The sequence below is a fragment of the Balaenoptera physalus genome, assembly GCF_965194825.1.
Source record: "Balaenoptera physalus genome assembly, chromosome: 1".
In the NCBI taxonomy this organism is placed as follows: domain Eukaryota; kingdom Metazoa; phylum Chordata; class Mammalia; order Artiodactyla; family Balaenopteridae; genus Balaenoptera; species Balaenoptera physalus.
In genome coordinates, this window is record NC_138882.1 from 23,273,001 (window position 1) to 23,299,779 (window position 26,779).

A 26,779-nucleotide genomic window follows, 5' to 3' on the forward strand; every position below is an offset into this window, starting at 1 on the left:
TTCAATCATTTTTAAATTTATGTTTGATTTTCTGAAATTTGAATACGATATACCTATGCATAGTTTTTTGGCATTTATCCTGCCTTATATTCTCTGAACTTCCTGGATTTGTGTTTTGGTGTCTGATATTAAGGAAATTCCCAGTCATTATTGCTTCAAATATTTCTTCACTTTCTCTCTTTCTTCTCCTTCTGGTATTCCCATTATACAGATGTTACATCTTTTGTAATTGTCCCATGATTTTGAATGTTTTGTCCATTTTTTCAGTCTTTTTTTTTGCTTTGCTTTTCAGTGTTGGACATATCTATTGACGTATTCTCAAGCTCATTCTTTCCTTAGTGACGTCCAATCTACTAATGAACTTATGAAAGACATTCTTCATTTCTCTTGCAATGTTTCTGACCTAGTGCATTTCTTTGTGAGCCTTTCTTAGAATTTCCATCTCTTTGGTTACATTATCCATCTGTTTTGTTTTTTTTTTATTTTGATTTATTTTTGGCTGCTTGCTTTGGGTCTTCATGGCTGGGTGCAGGGTTTCTCTAGTTGCAGCGAGCAGGGGCTACTCTTCATTGCAGTGCGCGGGCTTCTCAATGTGGTTATTTCTCTTGCTGTGGCGCACAGGCTCTAGGCACGTGGGCTTCAGCAGTTGTGGCACGTGGGCTCAGTAATTGTGGCGCACGGGCTTAGTTGCTCTGTGGCATGTGGGATCTTCCCGGCCCAGAGCTCAAACCCGTGTCCCCTGCATTGGCAGGTGGATTCTTAACCACTGCGCCACCAGGGAAATCTGTAACATGTATTTTAAACCACAAGTCTTTTGTTTTGTTTTGTTTGGGCCACTCCACGCGGTTTGTGGGATCTTAGTTCCCTTACCAGGGATTGAACCTGGGCCCTCTGCAGTGAGAGCGCAGAGTCTTGACCACTGGACCACCAGGGAATTCCCTAAACCACAAGTCTTGATCTCTCTCTCTCTCTCTCTCCCTCTCTCCCCCTCTCTCCCCCTCTCTCCCTCCCTCCCTCTCTCTCTCCCTCTCTCTGACACACACACACACACACACACACACACAAACACACAGCCTACTTATTCTTTTTTAATCCTGATTATTTCCCTCTCTTAAATTTTGCGTTCCCCATAGTTTTGACATTGCAACCACGTTTTAACTTTTCACAAGATGAGATGAAGTATCTTAATTAGAACTGATATTTCTAATCCTTGATTATGGTGCCAGCTTTTTTATTAACTCAAGATAAAACGGCAGATAGAGAATATAGGATAGCCTGTGTTTTCTGTTCCTACTTGAGGGAAATGTGTGTGAGATGAGGTTTATGTTTTTAATAAAATCTGGACTAATTTCAATAAAATCTCTCTTATGGTCAGTATGGGTCATTCATTTGGCAAACATTTATCAAACACCAGCTATTTGCAGCATAGAAGATACTGGAGGTACAAAAACTAATAAAATATGTTACTTTTATTGTAATTTAAGGCATGGTGGGCATGTAAGGAAGACAGTTAATGTAATGAGTGCTCTGATAGAGGTACGTACAAGGTGCAGTGGGAGTGTAATGATAGCTGGTTTATAAATAATCTTTTAGCAGTCCATCTAGCTTTAACCTATGAACCCTTTATGATTCTATGAACCTATGCTGTGTCAGGTAAATCCAGTTGGTTTTGCCTTCATCCTAATTTCCCTATTCATCCTCTTCTCCCCTAAGTGATCACCTTGCAGACAAACTTGTCACCCTTTCATACATTCAGTGCACCTAACAGAAGGATATTTTAAAAATGTAAATCAGATCAAGGTATTGATACTTTTATACTTAAAACTCTCCAGCAGTTTATCATCATATTAGAATAACAGTTAAACTCCTTGCCAGGGGTCCACAAAGCCCATGTGACCTTGCCCTGCCCACTTCTGACGTCCTCTCAAAACTCTCTCACCTGTATTCATTGTACTTCAGCCACATTGGCTTTTATTCTGTTCCTTAAACACACGAAGTTTCTATGAGCAACTGGACCTTTGCGGTCTCTGTTCCCAGTGTCTGAAACACTCTGCCTGAAAATCTTTACATAGCTATTGTTCAGATTTCAACTTAAATATCAGTTCCTCAGCTTGGCCTTCTCTGATCAGTCAGTCTCCAATCTGAGGAGACTTCCCCATCCTCTTCAAAGTACTAAAACTGCCTGTCGTGGATATTTACTTATGTATGTATCTGTGCATGTATGTATGTGTCTGTCTCCCCCACTGTAAAGTAAGCTACAGGAATGTAGGGATTTTTTTTTCTTTTACTCATTCTGTATCTCTAAGGTCCAGTACTTGGCATATACTAGCTGCTCAGAAAATATTGGTTGAATGAATGTATGACTTTGATATAGTTTGTTCATAGAGCTTATAACCCTTTGAAATTATCTTTTTCCTGTATTTAGTTGCTAGCTTATTGTCTCTTCCTCCCACCCACCCACCTGATAAGAGCAGCATCTGTCTGCCTTATTCATTTCTGTATCTCTGGAGTCTAGAGCAGTTCTTAGCATATAGTAGAAGTGGAGTTGGTAAACCTGTGTTAAATGAATGGATAAGACAATATATACAATTTTCAAAGATCTTAAGATCTAGAGTGGAGAGAAACATTGCTGTAACAGAGAACAAGCAAGGGATTGTGAAATCTCCGGAGAAACTGAGATCAGGAAGGGCAAGTCTCAACTGTCAAGCCAAGAGTGTTGAGGTTAGATTTGTGCTTTGAGATGAAAACCTCTTACCATTCCCAAGTCAGGGGATCCAGTGGGTCCAGTGCGGAATCTAAAGAAAATTTAGCACATGGCAAAGAAGTTCTACCCCGTATCCAGATTACAAGCGATCAGTAAATACTCGTTGACTAATTGCTTGTCACATTTTTGGAAGTAATCAATCAGATTTAGAATAGAGACCCGGCCCACCGCTTTCATAGGTATTCGCACTACTGAACTACATTTCCCAGCATGCATCAGATTTACGGTGGTAGAGGTTTTTTGGAAAAAAAAAAAGACTACAACTCCCGGCAGGCCGCGTCCCGGCGGAGGGGACTGTGTTGCCCCAACAAGCAGGGGCAAGGGCCTATCAGGGGGCGGGCCGGGCCGGGGCGGGGCTGGTTAGGGCACCAGAGCCAATTTGACGGAAGGAGCGGCGCGGCGGTGGTGGAGGAGAATGGAGGCGGTGGTGTTCGTCTTCTCTCTCCTTGACTGTTGTGCGCTTATCTTCCTCTCAGTGTACTTCGTATCCTTGCCTGAGGCGGGCGGAGGCCGACCTGGGGCCCTCCACCCGAGGGAGTAGGCTGAGGGTGGGCCTGGGTGGGGGCCAGGGCAGGTGAGAGGGAGCAAGGCAGGCGGCCGGTGGCCGGCGCGGGTACCCTGGGCGCTGGCCCGGCCCGCCGGACCGATGTGGCGAGCCCGGGCGGGAGGAGGAACCCGGCTGCCCAACTTCGCCCCTCACGCGGGGGTCCGAGCGGGCCTTTCTCTCGAAGCGCCCCGGCCTGGCCTGCCCGCCGCCGCTCGCCCCTATGACGCCCGGACCCGCTCTGCCCTGCGCGGGGGCTGGCACTTGGCCTCCCCTTGTGGTCCTCAGGAGAGAGGGGTCGCGGTTTTCCTCCTTTTGGGCCCTGGAGAGATCAGGGTTGTGGTTTTTCTTGCAGCTCCCCTAGTCCGGGCCCTTCGCCGGATGCCGGGGGTCCCGAGAACGACGGCTCACGTCCCAGGGGTGGTCGCTAGTGGACTGTCCCGCGCTGAGCTCGGCGGAGGCGATTTGGCGCCTCTTGTCATTCTTTGGGCAACACCCCCGCTGCCCGCCCCTTTGTTCTCGCGGGTGTTGGAATTTGTAGCGACCTTTCACATCCAGGAGTTGACTGATTTCAAAAACGGGTGAAGTGTTTCCTTCGCGATGCCTTTTTGTAGGGAGTGTTGGGAAGGGTTTGTTTTAGAAACCAGCTGTAGCTGATTACTTTGGTTGCCCCTGTCGGTTGCAGATCTGTAAATTCAGTAACTATACACGTAATTTATTTCTCAGTCGTTTATCAGCTTTTACACTTTTCTGTGTCGACGCATGTTTAAAACTTCCGTATTGTGTATCGCTGTTCGTGCTACAGTATTCAAACTGTATTTTCCAGGCTAATAAATGGTCGTTGAACCTAGCACTCTAGAAGGCGTGTGGGCTACAACTGTACTCTCGAGGGAGCTTCTAGTCTTAGTTGTCACCCAATGATGCAATGCACAGTCCAATTTTAAGTAATTAAATGTAAGCAAAGAAAAAACAGTGAGAAGCTCTGCATTGTATTTTTTTCCCTTGGAAATTACATGTGTCCCTTTCCGACAGAATTAAACTTTTTGTTTGCCAGAGCATTCTGGCTTTAGGATGGTTGTACAGAGTATGTTTTCAGTGTGGCTTCATACTTTGTTATGGCCTGGCAACTTGTTGAAGTGGGAAGGGACAAAACTTGGAATCAGGACTCCTTGCTCAGCTAGTTATTTGCTATGCACATTACTTCACCTCTCTAAGCCTCAGTTTTCTTATCTTTAAAATGGGGGGGAAATGTTTACTTCCCAGATAGGTGTGTGCACAATGAGGGCGTGTTAAGCACCTAGCAGCCCAATGCCTACCCCATGGCCAATGTTTAGTAGATATTGCTCTGCCTTCCCTCCCTACACCGCATTGAACAGCAGTTTTTACTTTAACTGATGATTTCTAACGAGGAGAACCCTGACTTTTATTAGGCTTGGTGAACTTGACTGAAAGGGCAGCATCACTTAGGAAGTTTTGATGACCTACATCTCTTGTGGCATAAGGAACTGGAGCTTAAGTTCAGAGAAATGAAACTTGGATTTATCTTACTGCAGTTTGGAAAACTAGTCTTGATAATTTAAAATAGCCTTGGCTAGGGAATTTCCTGGCAGTCCAGTGGTTAGGACTTGATGCGCTTACTGAAGGGGGGCCCCGGGTTCCATCCCCGGTCAGGGAACTAAGATTCTGCAAGCCGGGCGGCACAGCCAAAAAAAAAAAAAAAAAAAAAGCCTTGGCTTATACCAATTTATGTACATAGAAACATGTTAGGTGGAGTGTTGGACTTAGATATTAAGGTACATTCAGGATGTGTTTTGATGAAATTCAGCATATTGTATTATTGGATAGTTGTACTAGCTTAATATTAGAGCCAAGAGGTGGAAAATCATCGGGTATACATTCTGTAGGGATAAGAGTTTTTCTGGACTTTGAACCAATAAGGAAACCTGCAGAGAAGGAAAGGGGTGGATATTCAAAATCAGACATAGGCAAGAGCAAAGGTGCAGAGAAAGGTGTGTTCATGGCATTTCTGGGTGATGGAGGAATAGGCCATCTGGAGCACAAGGTTGATTTTAGCAGCAGCAGGTCAGGTTTGGAAAGGCCAGATTAGATTAGATTTTGGAGGGTTTGAATGTTAAGCAGAGGAGGGCTTTCATTTTTATCCTCTAGGCAATAGGGAGCCATTGAAAATTTTTGACATAAAGTGGTGTATTATGCAGATAAGTCTGTAGAGTGGGTTGGAAACAGGAAAGATTGGAAGGTAAGAAACCATTAGGGAATGGGTTCATTTGGATCTGGAATGGGATACTAATTGTGGACAGGTGAAAGGAGGGATTAATGTGAGTGGTGTTAGAAAGAAATGATTGATAGGACCTGGTAACGATTGATTCTGAGATATGAAACAGAAGGTAGAAATAACCTTCCATATTTTGAGCCTGGGCAAATGATGCTTGTGTCATTGACAGAAATAAGACAAACTGGAGGTGGAACAATTTGTGGAGAAAGTGATGCTTTTGACTTTGGCTGGGTTGAGGTGATAGGGGGACTATCCATATGGAAATGTATAGAATTTAGTTGAGAACATTTCTTTTTACCTATTTTATTGGACATTTTCGAACATAAAGGTAGAGAGAGTAGTGTAATAAACCCCATGTTTCTATTGCTCACCTTCAGTGGTTTTCAACATTTTGCCGTTCTTTTTCATTTTTTTTCCCAACTATTGTGGGGAGGCTGGGGGAGCATTTTAAAGTAAATACCACACATTCAATTGAAGACTTTTTATGTCTATCTGTCCCTCACATTTTTATTTGTAAGTTTGTGTTTTGTACTAAAACCCATTTTTTGTTTAAGTCCAGTATATTATATGTTTACTGTGGAAAGTTTGGTTATAGAGAAAAGTATTGGGAAAACAAGCCATCTGTAATCCAACTTTCAAGACATAACCACTGCTAACATATGACCAAGCTGAGTTTATAGTTTTGTATCCTATTTTTTTTTTAATATCTTAAGTCTTCAAAGACATTTTATGTATATATCATAAATAAACACTATTTTTCTACTATTGGGAATTCAGGTTTATAACATTTAAACTGTTTATATAGGTCATATTTTCCATTTCTTTTAGCCACTGTTTGACATTTGAGGAATCCAGGTTGAATGTTCTGGTATGGGTCACATTAGAATTGCGCATAATAAGAGGATTATTTTTTGAAAATCACTTGTTGAAGGAACATAAATGAGAAAATTTAGTTGTCTAGTAAGTGAACTTTAAGGAAATAACTTAATCTTTTCAAGTCAAATCTAATTCTGCTTTGCAACTGGGATTGTTTTCTGAAACTTAAATAGTTGTTATAAAAGAAGTCTAATAATTCCTTATCTTGATTGTCAGATAATTACATTGTCTGATTTAGAATGTGATTACATTAATGCTAGATCATGTTGCTCGAAATTAAACAAGGTAAGACATTTCTTTCCTCATTTTCTGGCATTGAAGGCAGTTCTCCATTTTCTGTGTTAGAGATAATTATAGATAGTCAACATATGTGTATTTGATAGTCATTGGAATGTTGGTGGAACTACTGTGCTTTGCAATATTTTTAGATCATGAAACTATACCAGAAGACCTAACTTGAAATTTTGTTTCTTTAGTCTTTTTTCCTTTGTCCACAATGGACAACATCATAACTCAGACTAGGTAAAGGTTCCTTATCAGTTAACTGTTTTTGTCTTCTGTGTCCAAACCCCCTCCTCCCTGCTCATGGGGAAAAGCTCAGTCTGTCTTTTGTTGAATGAAAGAGGACCTTTTTGTGGCTCCTTGAGAAATGGAATTAGTTGATTTGTTTTAAGGCCATTTTACCTTTAGTATGTAGTCGGAACTTTATATTGGCAATAAAACTCTGAATTTCCCAGCTCGTTTAGATATGGGGAAATCAGTTGGTCCTGATTCATTTTATGAGATGAGCAGACAGAAACGTTTTCTGGATATAAAAGTTCATATAGAAATACAATACTGAGAAGTGCTTTTTGGCTTGACCTAAAAATGATTTTCATGGGTCTTTTCACATCTTCAGTCTACTTAAGTTTCTTTGGCCCATGAGGGAAAAGAAGTTACACTTGGAAAATTAAAATTTCTAGTAAATTATATTCCTCTCCTCTCCTTCCTTCCTTCCTCCTTCTCTCCCTCCATCCCTCCCTTCCTTCCTTCTCAATTTTCCAGAACATGGTTTAATACAGTGATAGATTTAAATAAAAGATTTTGTTTATCTGCTATGCTTTCAGAGTTCTTTTTTTTTCTTCAGATATAATTGACATGTAACATTGCATTAGTTTCAGGCCTCCTCATCTTTATTTTATTTTTAATTTTTTAAAAATTGAAATTTAATTAATTTTAAACAAATTGAGTTCCTGCTGTGTGCCAGGCAGGGCCCTCTGCTTTTTAAAAAAATTGAAGTATGGTTGATTAGGCCTCCTCATCTTTAGAAGAATGATTTTATACTGATAGGTAGATCCATCTAATAATATATACATTTTTTCAGATGGATTGTATTTCTTTTTATATTTCTTGCTTACTCAGTATTTTAGGTGGGTATTTTGTGGGTTTTCTTTTACAAAAATACAAATCCAAACACACAAAAAAAGATTACCTGGATTCTTCTATTGAGAAAGTTACTCCTTCAGTTTGAAGTTAAGTAGTTTTTTTAACGTTAATTTTTGTTTTTGTGAAAGTTATACTTGCATACAACTAAAGTCAGAGGTATTACAAAGCTTGTAGTGAAAAACAGCAGTCCCTTCCTGACCCTTTTAAATCCTATTTGTCTTGATTTTTAGGGGCAACTGAGTTCAACACTTGAGCTGTTAATTTTTTTCTGATATTTATATCCATATTTCTCTATGTGCTTGCATTACTATTTCTTTTTCATTTTTTTTGGCCGTGCTGCGTGGCTTGCAGAATCTCAGTTCCCTGACCAGGGATTGAACCCAGGCCACGGCAGTGAATGCCCAGAATTGTAACCACTAGGCCACCGGAGAGCTCCCACTATTTCTTTTTTATAAATTTATTTTTATTTATTTATTTATTTATTTTTGGCTGCGTTGGGTCTTCGTTGCTGTGCACGGGTTTTCTCTAGTTGTGGTGAGCGGGGGCTACTCTTCATTGCGGTGCGCGGGCTTCTCATTGTGGTGGCTTCTCTTGTTGCGGAGCATGGGCTCTAGGCATGCGGGCTACAGTAGTTGTGGCACACAGGCTCAGTAGTTGTGGCTCATGGGCTCTAGAGTGCAGGCTCAGTAGTTGTGGCACACGGGCTTAGTTGCTCCGCGGCATGTGGGATCTTCCTGGACCAGGGCTTGAACCCGTGTCCCCTGCATTGGCAGGCGGATTCTTAACCACTGCACCACCAGGGTAGTCCCTCCCACTATTTCTTGATTTATCAATTTTACATATTACCTATTGACTTCCGAGTTAATATGGTAGATTTAGTTTTAGGTACCCCCTTCTAAACATCTCTCCTATTTTTCTATTTTCTTTTTAAGTTCATATTCAATGTTTATATCATTATGATGTACTATTATATAAACATTTTTTATTGCCGAACCTTACGGTAGACAGTGATCATATTTTTCTTTCTAATTTTTTTTTCTGCATAGCTTTGTCTTTTCAGATAACATCTTTAAAGCCCTTTAGTACTATTTTCTGCATGGTTCAAACATGCTAAAATAATCTGTCAGTTTTTTTCTAGGTGACATTTTTCCTCAAGACCTATATCCTCTTGCTATAGTCTGGACTGGTTGCTCTTTAGGCCTGTTTCACAGCCTCCATCCTCGGACTCCTGGTTGGATCCCCTGATTCTTGGAAATCATGTCTTCCTTTCTCTTGGCTTACTACCTCATTTTGCTGGAGTAGCTTCTTGAGATTTGGTACATGGGAATTAAATTTTGAGAACTTGCATGTTTGAAAATGTCTTATCCTTTCCCTTGATTGATAGTTTCTCTGAGTATAGAATTCTAGGTTAGAAAAGATTTTTTTTCAGAGTTTGCTTGGTCAATGTCTTTTAACTTCTAGTGTTGTTCAAGTTGGGAAGTCTGGTGCCATTTTGATTTCTTATCCTTTTAATGGGATCTCTCTCTTCCCTCTCCTCCCACCCCTACCTCCATCCTCTCCAGAAGTTTTAGAATCTTAACCTTTATCCTTGGTGTTTGGGTTTATTTATGGTAATCCTTGGTGTTTGGGAATTTTGCAGTGGTATACCTTTGTTTAGGCCTTTTTCACTCATTGTTTTGGGCATCTGAGAGCTTCTTTCAATCTGGGAAAATTTCTTCTACTTCTTTCTTTGATAATGTCTTCCCCTTCTATTTTCTCTCTTCTCTTTCAGCAACTTGGATTTGCTGGATAATTTATCTGCTGGACTGATCTCCCAGTTCTTCTTTTTTCTTCTTTTTGTCCCTCTTTTTTTTCTACCTTCTTGTTTTAAGATTTCCTCTGTTTTATCTTCTGAATTTTTTTGTATGTATATCATTTATGTCAAATTTTTAATTTCTAAGAGCTTTTTGTTCTCTTGGTTCATGCTTGACTGTCTTCGTTCTCAAGGATATTGATTATAGTAGTTTTGAAATTTCCTTCTGCTTCCTACATTATATCTGTTTTTTTCCGAGTTCCTTTCTCTTTGTTTTTACCCCTTCTTTCATATTGAGGGCTTTCCTCAATTTCTGATACATGGCTATCTAGTCATACTTTAGGGTAAGGCACTAAAATACTCATTGGAAGCTCACTGGGTGGTCCAGGCTGTTGACTGACTGGTAGGTAAGACTTCACTGAGGGTAGTTGGTGTCTACCTTTTTTGGGGGTACCTGAAGTAGCAGTTTTTTTGTAGGTGTTTTCTCTTGTGCCATTAAGTTACTCCAGAGAAGAATCTTCCAAACTCCTGCCTGGGTGAAATAAGCCTAGTGCTTCTTACCCCTAAGTTAGGGGAAGAATACATTATTAAGGAGGGAAGAGAAAGAGAACAGAGGGCTTGGTAGAAAGTTAGCATCCAAGTATAATAAGGTCAAGTATCGTTTCCTGAAACTTGTTTTAGGTTTTTGTTTATGTGAACCAAAATGCAGCCCACAGTAAGAAATCCAAAGTTTGAAAGCTACTTCTGTGTGGGTCTGATAGCATGGAGGGGAGTAGTAGTAACATCAGCTAACATTTATTGAGTGCTTACTTTGTGTGTGGCTTACATATACTATTTTGTCTGATTCTCTAAAACAACCTCATGAGCTGTAAGTATTATTATCTCCATTTTACAGATGAGAAAATCATGATTTAGAGAGGGTAGGTAACTTCCTAAAATTGCACAGCTAATAAATAGGCTAGAGCATGGGTTTTACTCCAGGTTTATCTGATTTTGCCGCTTACACATATTAGCATTATGTTAAATTGGTTACACTTTAAAAATGCATTCACATATTAAAAAAAGTTCTGGTTGATTGCAAATGAGGTTTAAGGCCCTTCTTCTTTGTTTATTAAGAAAAAGTGGGATATCCCTGGTGGTGCAGTGGTTAAGAATCCGTCTGCCAATGCAGGGGACACGGGTTTGAGCCCTGGTCCGGGAAGATCCCACATGCTGCGGAGCAACTAAGCCCATGCACCACAACTACTGTGCCTGAGCAGTAGAGCCCACGAGCCACAACTACTGAAGCCTAGAGCCTGTGCTCTGCAACAAGGGAAGCCACCGCAATGAGAAGCCCACGCACCGCAATGAAGAGTAGCCCCCGCTCGCCACAACTAGAGAAAGCCCGCGTGCAGCAACGAAGACCCAATGCAGCCAAAAAAAAAAAAAGTATCTAAGGGAATTTCCTGGTGGTCCAGTGGTTAGGACTCCGTGCTTTCACTGCCCAGGGCGTGGGTTCAGTCCCTGGTTGGGGAACTAAGATCCTGCAGGCCTCGCAGAGTGACACCCTGCCCCCACCCCCCAGCCAAAAAAAAAAGTATCTGAAATCTAAATGCAAGAGACCTGGGGCCAGTGTGTCTGGGCTTCTGTTATATAGCTCTGCCACTAAGTAGCTGTGTGACTTTGGGCAAGTTACTTAATCTCTCTTGAATTTTATTTTCCTCATTTCTATAAGTTGGGAGTGCCAGTTTCTGGCTCCATAAATACTAGCTATTAACTTCCATTAAAAGAAAAATCTCTACTCATAGGAGAGGAACACTATTGGTGAATTGAGAACCTGCCACAATAGCTGTTATCTATGAGAACTAGAATATTGCACAATAAACAAAGAGCATAGATAAGGGCACTGGGTGCTATAAAGCCAATAGTCTGGGATTCTGTAATCCTGGTCCATTATCATATTTGCTTAACTTTGAGCTGATATTGTAAGCTGTTAAAATACTTTTTTTTTTTTTGGTGGATGTGAGATGATTTCCCTCAGGGTTCTGGAGCTTGGAAATGTTTAGGAACGGTATTCTGACCTGAAAGGCAGCATGTATGTTGATATAAACCATCCCAAATTAGAGTAAGAGGCTTTAGCACAGATACTGGAATAGAAAGTAAATAATACTCTGTTTTTCCTCTAGTTGTCATTTGTACCTGCTTAGAGAATGAATCTGAATCTTTGCTTAGGATAAAATGTAATTAAAGACTAAGTGCATTATTTTTAAGCTGTGTCCTGATTTATTTTCACTGGGTAAGCAGTGATAGCAGTATGCAAATGTGGGACATCCGAGCCTAAAAATAATCTTGAAACACTAGCTTGGAAATTCTCTGTACTTTCTTTGATTTAACTTCAAGTAACATGTACATTTGGGAAGGACACAGCAGTGAGATGTAATACTGTGTTCTTCCCTTGCAGTGGGTAATTCCAGAATTGGTTGGCCATACTATTGTCACTGTGTTAATGCTCATTTCATTGCACTGGTTCATCTTCCTTCTCAACTTGCCTGTTGCCACTTGGAATATATATCGGTGAGTACAGTTTGTTTATTTATACATATGAGTACTGGTAGCATAAAGTTCACCCATTTAAACTATACTATCCAATATGTTTTCGGTATATTTATAGATGTAAGCAACCATCACCACAACGTATTTAAGAACATTTTCATCACCCCCAAAAGAAGCCCTGTGTCCTTTAGCAGTCACTTCCCTCCCCCAGCTCTAGGCAACTGCTCGTCTACTTTCTGTCTTTGTAAAATAACCTGTTCTGGACAGACATATCATTTAAAAGAGATCAATATGTGATCTTTTATGGCTTCTTTCACTTAGCATAATATTTTCAGGGTTCATCCATGCCGTGTCATGTATCAGTACTTTATTCCTTTTTATTGTGGAATAATATTCCATTGTATGGCAATACTACATTTTGTTTATCCATTTGCAATTGATGGGCATTTGAGTTGTTTCCACTTTTTGCCTATTATGAATAATTCTGCTATGAACATTCATGTGCATATTTTTTTTCGTTAAAATTATTCTTTTAATTTACCAAAATGCAATGTAATCATGTGTCTTTTTTTTTATTATTAACGTCTTTATTGGAGTATAATTGCTCTACAATGGTGTGTTAGTTTCTGCTTTATAACAAAGTGAATCAGCTATATGTATACATATATCCCCATATCTCCTCCCTCTTGCGTCTCCCTCCCACCCTCCCTATCCCACCCCTCTAGGTGGACACAAAACACCTAGCTGATCTCCCTGTGCTATGATGCTGCTTCCCACTAGCTATCTGTTTTACATTTGGTAGTGTATATATGTCCATGCCACTCTCTCACTTCATCCCAGCTTACCCTTCCCCCTCCCCCTCCCCGTGTCCTCAAGTCCATTCTCTACGTCTGCGTCTTTATTCCTGTCCTGCCCCTGGGTTCTTCAGAACCTTTTTTTTTTTTTTTAGATTCCATATATATGTGTTAGCATATGGTATTTGTTTTTCTCTTTCTGACTTACTTCACTCTGTATGACAGACTCTAGGTCCATCCACCTCACTACAAATAACTCAGTTTTGTTTCTTTTTATGGCTGAGTAATATTCCATTGTATATATGTGCCACATCTTCTTTATCCATTCATCTGTTGATGGACACTTAGGTTGCTTCCATGTCCTGGCTATTGTAAATAGAGCTGCAATGAACATTGTGGTACATGACTCTTTTTGAATTATGGTTTTCTCAGGGTATATGCCCAGTGGTGGGATTGCTGGGTCATATGGTAGTTCTATTTTTAGTTTTTTAAGGAACCTCCAGCCTGTTCTCCATAGTGGCTGTATCAATTTACATTCCCACCAACAATGCAAGAGGGTCCCCTTTTCTCCACACCCTCTCCAGCATTTATTGTTCGTAGATTTTTTGATGAAGGCCGTTCTGACTGGTGTGAGGTGATACCTCATTGTAGTTTTGATTTGCATTTCTCTAATGATTAGTGATGTTGAGCATCCTTTCATGTTCATGTGCATATTTTTGTGTGGACATATATTTTCATTTCTTCTAGGAGTGGAATTACTGGGTCATATGGTAACTCTATGGTTTGACCTTTTGAGGAACTACCTGAGTGTTCAAAAGCAGCTGTATTATTTTACGTTCCCACCAACTGTGTATGAGGGTTACAGTGTCTCCACATCCCTGCCAACACTTTTTGTTGTTTCTTTTTTATTTTAGCCGTCTTATTGAATGTGAAGTGGTATCTCATTGTGGTTTCGATTTACATTCCCTAGTGACTAATGATGTTGAGTATTTTTTTTTTTTGAGTATTTTTTAATGTGCTTATTAGCCATTCATATATCTTCTTCGCTCTGTATGTTTTTAATTAATTTCTTTTTTATTAAATTATAGTTCATGTACAATATTATATATTACAGGTGTACAGTATGGTGATTCACAATTTTTAGAGGTTATACTCCATTTATAGTTATTATAGAATATTGGTTATATTCTGTGTTGTACAGTATATCCTTGTAGCTTATTTTATACATTGCTGCATATGTTTTTGATTAGCTAGGTTGGCATGATATAAATTATGCTTTGGGAAGATTTTTCTGGAAGCATTATATAGTATTGATTGGATGGAGAAGAGGCAGGAGGTAGGGAAACCAGTTCAGAGATGGGGGTGAGATAATATAGTACTGGAATAGAGTTGTGATAGTGGGAATGAAAAAGATAGGGCTATGTAAGTGGTGATAGGAAGGAAGAATAGACAAGAGTTTAACCTACTGCCTATGAAAGATGAAGAGAGAAGTCAGAATTGAGTAAGAGAAAGTTTTTAAAGACTACTGAGGAAGTGGTGACATTCCTGTTAGATAAGCTAGCAGTCAGAGAAGGATAAGACTCTTTGAGACTACAGATGGTCCTTGATTTACAGTAGTTTAACTTTTGATTTTTTGACTTTATGATGGTGTGAAAATGATACGCATTTCAGTACAAACCATATTTCGAATTTTGAATTTTGATCTGTTTCTGGACTAGCGATATGCAGTATGAAACTCTCTTGTGATGTTATAAAATAGGCTTTGTATTAGACAATTTTGCCCAGCTGTAGGCTAATGTAAGTGTTCTGAGCATGTTTAAGGTAGGCTAGGCTAAGCTGTGATGTTCGGTAGGTTAGGTGTATTAAATGCATTTTCAATTTTCGGTGGGTTTATCATGATATAATACCATTGTAAGTCGAGGAAAATAGGTATTGAGTTGAGATGCTATCCAGATATTCATTTGTAAATACCGTTTATATCGTTTATTCAGCCATAGATGGGCTACTAGGATTTGGGGGAGAATTTAAGATTTGTGAAACTCAGAGAGCCATTTGCATTTCACAGAAGTCATAATTGAGAAACCAAATGTGTGACGAGAGTGAGGAACCCAAGGTTGGACTAGAAGAAGCTTGGACATGAGAGAAGGAAGAGGTCATGATCCGTGCTAGGTTAGGACATGCATGCTGTGCAGATGGCACAGTCGGGATGCGGAAGCCTAGATGCTTAAACTCACTGATCCTCTCAAAGTAACCCAATTTTCTTACTTGTAAAAGGAATCATTTGGGGAAGAAGGAGAAGATTATCATATGTAATACTATATACACAGTGGTATTTAGTAAATATGAAATGTTATATGTTATCTCAAGAGCCCCAAAGACTCCATAGTGTGTTAAACACAGTATCTTCAAGATTTTTTTTAAGTTTGAGTCTGAGTCTGTGGGAGCACTGAGTTGAATTGGTCTGGATTTGGAACTCGTTGTGTGCTTACTGTGCCCTTTATGTTGCTTATTGACTTTGTAGCCCTGTTCTCATTCCCTCACTGTGGTCATACCTCCATCACTGTAAAATGTACATCTCTTATTTGTCAAAATATTATTATTTAATATTTACATTAAAATTAAATTAAAATAAAATTTATATTTTAATTAAATGTAATCTGCATTTTTTAAGTCATGTAAAGTTAGGCACTGCGTTTGCGTCTGAACTCTCCATTTATTGTCTTAACTGAAGAGGAGTTTTATTTTACCACAGTAGCATTTATTCTAAATCATTTCTGTTCTGTCTTCTTTAAATTGCTCTTTTAAGGTAGGTACCGTTTATTAACCATGCAGATTGAGACATATCTGTTGATCCGCAGGAGCACCAAAGATGAGGATTCTATTTGGGATATAGAATCTCTTTTTTTAGTATCATCTGTGAAATGGGAATAATTATGTTTGACACGAAGATGTAAGTGTTAAACATAAAGACAACTTACAGAGGTGTTGTGAAGGTGAAGGGAATTGCATTAATTAAGTTAGAACTTTGTAGATAAAGAAGTTTCTAAGAAGTTGATAAAGTTGGTTTGGTTTTGGGGCCCCCTTCATTTGTGTCTCATGGAAGACAGCTATAGGTATTACCGATTCAGTAGTTTTCTACAGAAGATGGGTAAAAGGGTCTCAGTGCATAAAATATCCTTCTCTAGAGTGTTAATGTATTTGTTTCAGAGGGCAGAAATTACACCTAAAATTAATAGTATTGTATTTTCAAAGGAAGACTAAGTCATGGCCTGTGACATCATTATAATACCCTGTCCATATCTGGTCATATAAGGCTGCTATGATTGGTTCATTTTTGAAGGTTGATTATTACTGGTTTACTTATTTTTGAATATTTATGCTGATGATTTGATTTTCCTTCTAATGTGTGTGCATCCTTTAATTTACCAGGTTCATTATGGTGCCAAGTGGTAACATGGGAGTGTTTGATCCAACAGAAATACACAATCGAGGGCAGCTGAAGTCACACATGAAAGAAGCCATGATCAAGCTTGGCTTCCACCTGCTCTGTTTCTTCATGTATCTTTATAGGTGAGTTTACAGTCCTGGCGTTTTCCTGGATGCCATATGCCTGCTTTTGATGGGTGAGGTATTACTATACTGTAGGATTTTGTATCAACATTGCAGAGCTTTTGGGGATTATGTGAATTTCTTGTGGCTGTGTAGATTTTTTATGTCATGTCATTGAATCAGCATTCCATTCTGTCTGACCTGGAGTAGAGTTACTCCGTGTTATTAGTTATTCCTTAGCTGTTGAGGCTGTCAGCATGCTTACAACTGTCTTTGCTGTTCTTTCCCTCCCCTGGTGTCCAGCTGTGAGGTCTCACTGCCTGTTGTAAACATTACTGTATGTACCCCCCGAGAGTTTCCCACTCCTGGGTCTTCTGGGGATCAGAGCACTGGCAGCAGCTCTCAACAACTTGTATCCACGTTGGGCTGATCTTTCTTGACGTTAAGGAATTCAGGTGTGATGCCTTTTCTCCGGGATGCAAGTGGTCTGTTCGGGTAAAATTTCATCAGTCTTCCAGTTAGATTGGAAGTAAGAATTAATATGAAGGATTGGCTATCAGACACTGGAAGCCTCATGCAGTCCTGTTTAAACTTGTATTTATTACCTTAAGTTTTAGAGATAACATGCCACCTTTTCCTTTACCCATTATAGACCCATAGAATACAGCAAAGAAGAGAGAAAAATTGTCACGTGTGTATGATTTGATTAAGCATTTAAGAGGCTAAAAGTCAGGCTTAACTTTTGTATCCAAGCTTAATTGTATCATTCCTGTTTTTTTCCGAGGTAAATTTTAATTTTCACATGGGCATAAGACTAGTAGGAAAAAACTTGTACTGAACTAAACTTCTTTCACTCAAAAAAGTCCTAATAATTAGAAACTGTACAAAGATAAGAGTTTTAAAAAACTGCTATTTTGTCTGAAATAGCTTAGAAGTCAGAGCCATTTTAGCCTCTGCCTGAAAAAGCGGGCTTCCTAAAATCCTTTTGCTATGCTAGTTCCACCCACAGATTAGATTGAAATTAGAGTTTAGGTGGTTTCCTTTTTACTATTTATCTTATTTGCTTTTCTGTGTTTTAAAAAATAGGACAGAAAAACCACACTAATAACAGTTTCTGGTTCTCATACCGTACCTCATTGCTAACGTGCTTAATTTTTAATCCTAGCATTAAAGATGGAGAATAAAGAGCAGAATTTAACCTTAAGAATACAGTGATACACCTGTTCTTATTTGTATTACTTTTTAAAGTCAAACCATATGAAGGTATCTTTACCATCATATATGTTCCCTTCTATTTGTCAGAGACAAAAAGCAAGGTGGTTATCCTTTCTTCATCCTTCTCTCCCCTCCAGGTTTTATGCTTTGGAGAGTAAACTAGAGTGGACATCCCCTAGGTCTTGATAACATGAGCTTCTTGAGACATCTGGGGGCAAAGCTAATGTAGTCACACTTCTGGGTGTAAATGTAGGATTAGGGAGCAGTATCTTGCTTAGTAGACCCAAAGTCTTAGGATTTAAAAATGGACAAGAGTTTCTTACCTCTCAGTTGTTGAATTTAAAGCAGTGGGAAGATGGACTGAAGACTGGGGATTGGAGGAATCAGGAAGCAATTTTGGGGCAGGTTTAAGGTATGGTGCTTTACAATGAAATAAAAGATAGGCAACCAATAGAACTGGTTTGCCTGAGTAGCTGCATTGCTCACTGGATGCATCCTTTCTTTTTCTTTCTTTTCCCTTCCCCTCTCAGCTTGTCATTTTTAGCCATGTTGCTGTTTCCTTCCCCCTTGGCGTTCCTTGTAGCTCAAGGGATCAGGATGGAAGAGTAATCTCAGATGTTCTTGTAACACTTTTCTCTTAGCTTTTGGTTGCTGTTTTTAAAAAGTGTTTACTATTCTAAATCATCCGATTTCTAATGTAGGGATTTATGCTGCTCCTTCTGTATCGCCTGCCACCACTTGCATGGTGCCTTGCACATAGCAGACATTCAGGGTTTGTTAAATAGAATTAAAGGAAAAAATTCCCATCTTCTTTAGAGATTGGTGGAATCTATGCCTTTGGTGTTTGGTTAGGTGCCAGCCTGGTGGAATCTACCACTCCCTCACTGTGTGACCTGGGGCAAGTTTCTTATCCTCTCTGTGCCTCAATTTCTTCATCTGAAAATGGGATAATAATAGTACCTGCCTCATGGGGTTGTGATGTGGATTAAATGAGATAATGCACATAAAGCACTTTGGTTTGTGCTGACCTCTAGTAAGCTCTAACAAAATGTTCAAAAATATTGGTTACTACCATTAATTTGTGCTGTGCCCCACGTACCCTTAGTTTGTTTAAATTTGGACAACTCATCGCTTATACCATTAGTAGTGTAAGGGTATTTCTGTGTTTTAGTCATTTGATCTCAGCATAGCAAGGCTGATTTCAGTAAAAAAATGATAGTCTTGTTACTCTTGTTAAGTGTGGTGGTTTTAACAGAGTATTTACTGAGTGACTGCCATGTGTCAGACACTGTGTAAGGCACTGCATGTGACACAAAAGGAGCAGCGCAGAACCCCTGTGTCAAAGCTGGGAGCCTGCTGATTGCAAGCACGGGGGTGTCATCTGGAGTATGAAAGTGGGTGTGAGCTGAGGTGTGTGGGAAGAGGCGGGGCAACGGCCCTGGGCCAAGAGGCTGGCTTCCCAGAGGTGGTGCCGGAGCCTGATGGAGCCTGACGGATCGTGAAGTCTGAGAGGAAGTTACTGGGTTGATGGGGGATGAGAGGAGGGGTTCCAGGAGCAGGAACAACATGTGCAAAGATCTCCATGGAGAATTAAAGTTTTTCTCCTAGACATAGCTTGTTTTTTCTAAACTTCAGTCCAACAGTGGTTTTAGGTTATACTCTCTACCCCCACCTCTACCCCAGTTTTCCTTCTTTCTTTTTTTTTTTTTTAAGTGAGAACGTTAGGGCCTCTTGATGCCCTAATATAGATATTCTTTCCTTTAGGTGTAAATGATTGCTTTTGCTTTTTACTTAAATGAGTGTTCCTTGCTGAGCCTTAGGGATGCAAGTCTGGACAGACCAGACTCTGTAGGAACATTCCTGAGGAAACATGAGTAACATTAATTTCTTCTCTCCACAGTATGATTTTAGCTTTGATAAATGACTGAAGCTGGAGAAGCCGTAGTTGAAGTCAGCCTACACTACAGTGCACAGTTGAGGAGCCAGAGACGACTTAAATCATCCTTAGAACCATGACCATAGCAGTATATTTTTTCCTCTTTGAACAAAAAATATTTTTGCTGTATTTTTACCATATAAAGTATTTAAAAAACATGAATTGAGTTTTTGTAGCTTTCTGGTTCTCAACTTTAGCCTGAACCCCCAACATGTGAAGGTGTTTTTCATCATCTGTATGTTGAAGATAGTTATTTGTATGTAGGAACAGGACTGTCATTCCAGCCTTGCATGCCAAAGAAACAGAGGACACGCTTTAAAGGGAAAATGTAATAGATGAGCAAAGTGGCTCTTCAGGTCTACTGAAAAGTCAGAGTACAAAGCAATACTGTTAGTCTGGGCAAAGGAAGAAAGAAACTAAGCTACCCTTTTGTCTATCTTGCGGCAGCTTCCTGTATTTAATATGGTTTACAGATTTATGGGACTGTAAGCCAAATGTTTTTTCACAAGAATGTTAACAGAAAATGATGTTTCAAAAAATATATATTTCTTTGCTGAATTTGTGAACCCTTATAAGCCATTACACGTACGATGTAATTCCTGCTTATAGAAAGGAAAATAAACCAAAAAAGCAAAACTTTATCAAGAGCTTTCATTTAAAAGCCACTGCCTCCACAGTCGCCTTCAAACCCATCTACTCCCACTGGCTCTTGCTGCGTCTTGGTTTTGTATTCTCATCGGTCCAGTTGTATTTGATCTGTCCGATATGTTTCTTAATGGGTTTGGAGAGGTGATTTGGTAGAAGATGCTCATCAGTTTAGAAGCAGGAGCAGCCAGTCGTTCGGTGTCGGTGAAACCGAGCCTGTCTGCGCTCTGTTTGGTGCCTGATTAACCGTAGCACTCCTGTCCTGCTGCACTGCCCGCTTTGTCCGTTTCATGGACATAGCAGTATCCAACCGGACTTGATTCCTTGGAGGTATATTTGTCAATTCTTGCAGTTGTTGAGAGCAGTTAACCTCTTCGGCTCTGTTTGCTGGGTGAAGTGAACCTGGCAGTTTATTCTCAGTGCTCGTTTGTGTTTTAATGTGGCCATCTTAGGCGCTGGCATGTAGGCAAAACATGGCTGTATTTTATGGCAGAGTCCAAAGAGGTTATTCACTCTGTCGAGGCAGAATTGGATAGCCACATAAGGTGTGTGGTCACCAAATATCAAATGTTGCATGTCCTTTCGGCCCGGGACTGGGGCTAGCCTTGGCAGAAGCCGGAGAGGCACTAAGCAAAACTCCCTCTATGGATAGACCCACATTTTGAGGATGGTGGTATACCCCGGCCACACGTGAAAGGAAGGGTGAAATGGTAGGCAAAGTAAACTTGGTTCTGTTGGCCTCTTTGGAGCCTCAGAAATTGCTCCTTGGGGGTTTCTTGTATTTCTTCCAGGCAAAGAGCCAAGAAGCTATAACATAGAAGTTAGTTTGATGCATCTCTTACCCTTTCCTTCTTAGGCACCTTCCTCTGTTTAAAAAAAAAAAGTCACTTAACTCTTACTTTATCCCTAACTTCCAGTGCCTCTAAATGTTCTGCTCAAGCTTTGAAAGCAATGAAGCTGTTGGAGAACTTAAATCCTTAGAACTGAGAGATAAACAAGCTACTTCAGGAAGCTCAAAGGTGGTGGAGGACTGTTGACCAAAATGTTTTATCTTCTCATTCAAGTATTCTTTTTTAAAAAAATTGAAATATTCACAATATTGTGTTAGTTTCAGATGTACAGCATAGTGTTTCAATTATTTTTTTCAGATTATATTCCATGATAGGTTATTACAAGATCTGGAATATACAAGTATTCTTAGTAACCAAAATAGAAACCTGTGTAGCTGAGAGCATCTGGCTGTCAGTTTACATATCGTCAGGCACAGGTTGGTGAGGCTGAGCAGATCAGAAAGTTGCCTTGTTTATAACGAAAGACAGGAGCTCTTTACTTCTGAAACATTAACCGTGGTTAAAAACAAAACCACCTTTCTTGTATTGCTTGTTTGTAATCAAAGGCAGGAAAGGGGGTAACTCTAGTTTTTTGTTTGGATTTTTTAGGGGCTCTTCTACAAATTATGAAAAGAGGGAAAAAGCACTGACTTTAGAAGCTGTGGTTAAGACGCTAAAGATTAATTTTCTGTGCTTTTAACTGATTGGAGAGTTGCAGAGACCCTTAGAGATCATTTGGTCTAACTTCATCTTAGAGAGAGAGAACTGAGCTCTGGGGATTGCGTCTGGAATCCTCCGGGTTAGTCCAGTGTTCTTTCTCTCCCTTATCACTTCTCTTCCCTGTCCATCTGTGAAGGTAGTACCCTGGGCCCAGCCAGTGCAGACTACTATGGCATGCTCCTGGGTGCAGAATATTTTTATCCGTGTATTCTGTCATTTTCCTTTGCCCTTTTCCTTCCATCCCTTCAGTGGTTAGCAGGTGCGCCTGCTAATCGCTGGACTCTCAGCTGAGAGAGCCGAGGAAGAAAGATCTAAGGTGAAGCTCGGTTCATCAAAGCCTGACAGCCACCTTTTCATGCCACACAGATGACAATGGAATAATAATCCAAATCTGCTTCCTCTCATCTGAGCTTACTTTGAATTTGAGGGATAAGAAAGCTCCCCATGGAACTTTTTCTTCTGTGGCACTTACCACTTTCTATCTGTTGTTATGGTTATTTGTATGCAGTTAATCTGTCCTACTAGACTGTACACTCCTGGAGGGCAGAGTAGCCTCTTATTCATATTTGTATCTTTTTCCTATTGCTCCTGGCACCTAACGCAGTCCATGCCTTGTACACGGAAACAGTAAATGATTGTTGAATGAATACATAAATCTGATTGGGTTGTTCTGTTGCTCTTTCAGCATGAAGTCTAACTAATGTCCTTTACATCAGGGAAGTAAGAAGCAATGGAGCAACATAATCGAAGTCTACCATCTGTTTTCGAGGCAGTCACATTATGGAATGTTCTAAGACATGCTAGGTTAGGAAAGGAAGCTGCTGTATTTGGTGTACTGGAGACTTGTGAAGTCAACTTTACTCACAAGTAATATTTTGTCAGAAGTAATTGTGATGGAAAGTATTGTGTACTAGGTATAATTAATTACCCCCTGCATGTAAGTAAAATTGTTCTAATACATGGAAACAGGCAGCAAGATAGAGAAGGGAAGTCTTGAAATTCTATGCCTGTTATCTAGATTGCTGCCACCTGAGATTGTGTACTTTAAGCCAAAAATACTATTTTGCAATGTAGTGTAACAAAGATTGAAATATTCTTGGTGTAGTGAAACTACAGTTAATAAGGCTGTTCAAAGAATGGGCTATTCTATCTGAGCATTTGTCAGTGAAGCCTTTTGGTTTTAAGCCATACTTACCGTGAAAATTCTAAAAGGTAGTAGTCAAATTGTTTTGCTCTAAATACAATCTGAGGACTGAGGGTCATTCAGAGCCTTAGGGTGAGCATTGTGAACTGCAGTAATCACAGTAATAATCACCGTCAGGACATAGACGTTAAAGGGATTGATCACTAAGAGCTCAAGTTGCTCTTTAGAATAAATTCCTTGATAAAAGCTGTTTTTGTTTTCAATGGCTTCCCTCTGAGGCTGGGTGAGGAGTGAGTGGGTGGGTGGGTGGTCAGAATCAGCTAGCTGTCAGAGGTTTGACCGTGGCTTGCCCTGCTGTGTATTTGGTTTGCTACATCCGTTATGGAACAGTCTTGGTTTCACCTGTATTAGTTCCCATTCAACATTAGCGCCTAGTCAGAATGTGAGTCAGTCTAGCAAATACTGAAATTGCTGTTCTCCAGTGGAGCACCTTGTGTGTAGATGTGGAGAGGACTAGTAAAGACGCGGAGTTATACACTGCTATACCATCACTCTCCAGCCATCTCTCTGATTCCTGCTTCCCTTCTAAGCACCCGGTGCTTTGTCAGAATCCCCACTTTGTTATTTATCCGGGGGACTTGGTTCATCTTAAATCTGCTATTCTAAGTACCATATATTCTTTGGGCAAGAGGCTGGCACTTGAACAAGGAAGGAGCTTGAATCCTTCGTCTGTTTTCACAGCTCAATTCATTCAAATTGATAATCTCTGAAGGAGAGGATGTAACGTGGAATCAAGTTCTAGAGCCTGACCTTATCACTTTATCTGATCAGCAGCCTATTTCACAGGTTGGATGCAAAGCTGGTGAGGGTTGAACTTGACAGCTCAATTAAAAAGCAACAACAACAACAACAACAAAAAGCAACAAGTTTGGCTGTCACTGCATCTACTGTATCAGAGTGACCTGCCGGGCAAGGCTAGCTTCTGCTGTAGCTCTGTATAAAGATACTAACTTTTTGGAAGACAGTAACAGGACTAATCCGTGTCAATTGGTAATCTTCTGTTTTACCAGTTACAATAATCAAACTTACGGGCATTCTTGTTTTATCTATAACCTACTACCGTCCCTCTCCCACACTATTTTGAAGCCAATACCAGACATCAGTACATATGTAGTATTTTTACACATATCTCTGTAAGATAAGGGTTCTTAAAACACACACACACAGTGCCAGCATCATACATAAATTGGTAATTACTTAGTACTAAATATCCAATGGGTGCTCCAATTTCCCCCATTGGCTCAAGGTTTATAGTTGGTGTGTTGTGTTCACACTGGGATTCAGCAAAGATCTGTACATTTCATTTGGTTAATGTCCTTAAGTCTCTTAATCTACTAAATTCCCTATTATTTTCCTTGCAATTTGTTGAAGAAACTGTTTCATTGGACATAGCGATCATTTGTTGTGTAGAACCTCCAGTATTCTGGCTTTTGCTGACTGCCATAAACTCTTAAAAAAAATCGTTTGTGGTTTTACTATGTGCATTCTCACCCATCGCAATGCTGTCTGTTAAGAAGATACTGTTAGCTTCTTTCATAGATGAGGGAACTCTGACAGATGAGTAATTTGTCTAAAGTGACACTCCAAGTGATAGGATTTATATTTAAATCCAAAACCACTACTTTATAAAACAATTTAAAGACATTCAAATTTATTGTGGGGGTTTTCTTCTATGAAACTTCATGAGTCTGTTTTATTGGTTGCTTTAATTGTATGGAGAAAAATCTGTATAATTTCAAAAGTGTCATTTTCTTCTATGAACTACACAGTTAACTAGAATCAGTAAAGTGTGCCCTTAAATGTTTTACCTATCTTTGACAAGTTTTTAACAGCCAATTTTTAATCTAGGGTATAAGTGACCATCTACAGACCAAGGGAGGTTTATGTGGTGTAGTGGCTAATAGCATAAGCTCAGGGGCACCTGGCTTTGAATCCCAGCTCCTTCATACCAGTTAATTTATTTAAGGCTACTTCCCTCATTTGTAAAATGGAAATTAGAGTATTTGCCCCATGGAGGTACCTTGAGAATTAAATGAGAATGGAATGAGTGGCTTACCCATAGAGACTGGCCTAAAGTAAGCACCCAGTATATTAGTCCAAAGGAATACCTGTTCTGTACTCGTGTTACTCAACGACCAAATAGTGTGTGCGTTGTGGTTAGTCCCTCTCATTACCATTCTTGCTCCTGCTTTTAATTCTTGGTCTCATTGCTGAAGTAATAATATAGCATAGTCCCACGGTTTTCAAAAACCACCAGTAAGTGGATCAGTGTCAGCTGACAACATACAATTACCTGACGTGTTAACAAATTTGACTTGTGATCTGGAAGGTGGCTTCGAAATCTAAAAGTTAAAAAAGCCTTCAGTTGAGTCTCACATGCCCTTGGATTTAGGAGTTAAAAGCACAGGCTTTGGAATCAAACGGGGGTTTGAATCCCAGTACTACCATCTATTAACTGTATTTCAGTTTCCTTAAGCCTGAGTTTATCATTGAAAAAAAGTGAGCAATACTTGCTTACAGAGATAGAAGTTTAAGTAATGTATATAAAGTGCCTGGTACCCAATAAGCACTCCAGTTATTTATACAAACACTAGGAGAAAGCATAGAAAGAAAAAGGAAATTAAAACCAAACCAGTTGAATAGTATCAGTTCTTTGTGGACAAGAAAACAAAATGTTACTGAAAAGTTTTTTTCATGCAAACCCATTAACAGGGGAAAAAGAAAAAATCTTACTGAAAAGTTTTTTTCGTGCAAATCCATTAATGGGAAAAAGAGCCCATTTACACATAGTGTGAAAGAACTTTTAGAACAAGTTTTTCATTGATAATAAAATCAAGACCCCTTTTCTGAATTCATAGGCCACAAACTGATATTTTTCCATTTGGGGGATGAGGGAAAGTTATTCAATATTTGGAAACTATTTGGTATACAACTCCCAATTCAATGTGTAGCTGCATTTTAAAATTATATTCAAAATGAGGAAAAAGCCACACAGGAGAACTTAAATGAAGAACATTAGCACATTCATTTATTTGAATTCTAGATATGGCGTATCACCATGGCTAATTATGTCTTGAATAAGATGTTAAAAGTCTTAAATTGTGTATGAGGGACTCGAGTTGCATCAATTTAATAGTGACCAAAGAAGCCACTAATCCTCGCATCAGAAAAGGAAATTAAAACTTGCTGAAAATTTGTTCTCCTTCCCTGTTCCCATCATTAGCTCTACATTACATGCCGATTTAGTATTTTGTTAATCACGTGATTGTACTGTTTCCTATACGGCAGGCCCATGTTAAGCACGCTCGTCAGGTTTGAGGGAGAAGAGCCCTGCCACAGAACCAATGGCAGACACTTAAGATTCTTGGAAGTAGTGACAGGATGATGGGGTCATTTTGTTTGTTGAATGTTCTTTAACAGTTTTAAGTTTTTCTGGAGAAAATTTCAAGTAGAAGTCATGAAATGATGTAACTGAAGACCATCAACTTTTCTTTTGCTTAAATGAAAGGGAATTGAATTGTGTTTTTAAAATACAACTCTCTTAAGATTTATTAAGGTTGGGAAATTTTCTATACCTGGTGCTGCGATCTGGCATGAAACTTTAAGCTAGATCTGCAAAGTATAGCTGTATTTAAAGACTCCAAGTAGAAAAAACTTCTC

General features: G+C 39.5%; 1 protein-coding gene across 5 annotated transcripts; it reads left to right on the forward strand.

Annotated features, from left to right (window-relative positions):
* Positions 1-3,105: 3,105 nt before the first annotated feature.
* CNIH4 (cornichon family member 4) lies at positions 3,106-19,878 on the forward strand (the record flags this gene model as incomplete). 5 transcript variants are annotated; one of them, XM_082428143.1, is made up of 5 exons in its annotated part: positions 3,107-3,248; positions 6,694-6,762; positions 12,135-12,247; positions 16,450-16,590; positions 19,685-19,878. In XM_082428143.1, the coding sequence occupies exons 1-5, from the start codon at positions 3,180-3,182 to the stop codon at positions 19,710-19,712; spliced, it is 420 nt and encodes a 139-aa protein (XP_082284269.1). In that variant the 5' UTR covers positions 3,107-3,179. The 5 variants fall into 5 exon arrangements, with proteins under 5 accessions (XP_082284273.1, XP_082284269.1, XP_082284271.1 ...); XM_082428147.1 differs by lacking the exon at positions 19,685-19,878 and having other exon boundaries at positions 3,106-3,248; positions 16,497-16,590; XM_082428145.1 differs by lacking the exon at positions 6,694-6,762 and having other exon boundaries at positions 3,124-3,219.
* Positions 19,879-26,779: the final 6,901 nt, after the last annotated feature.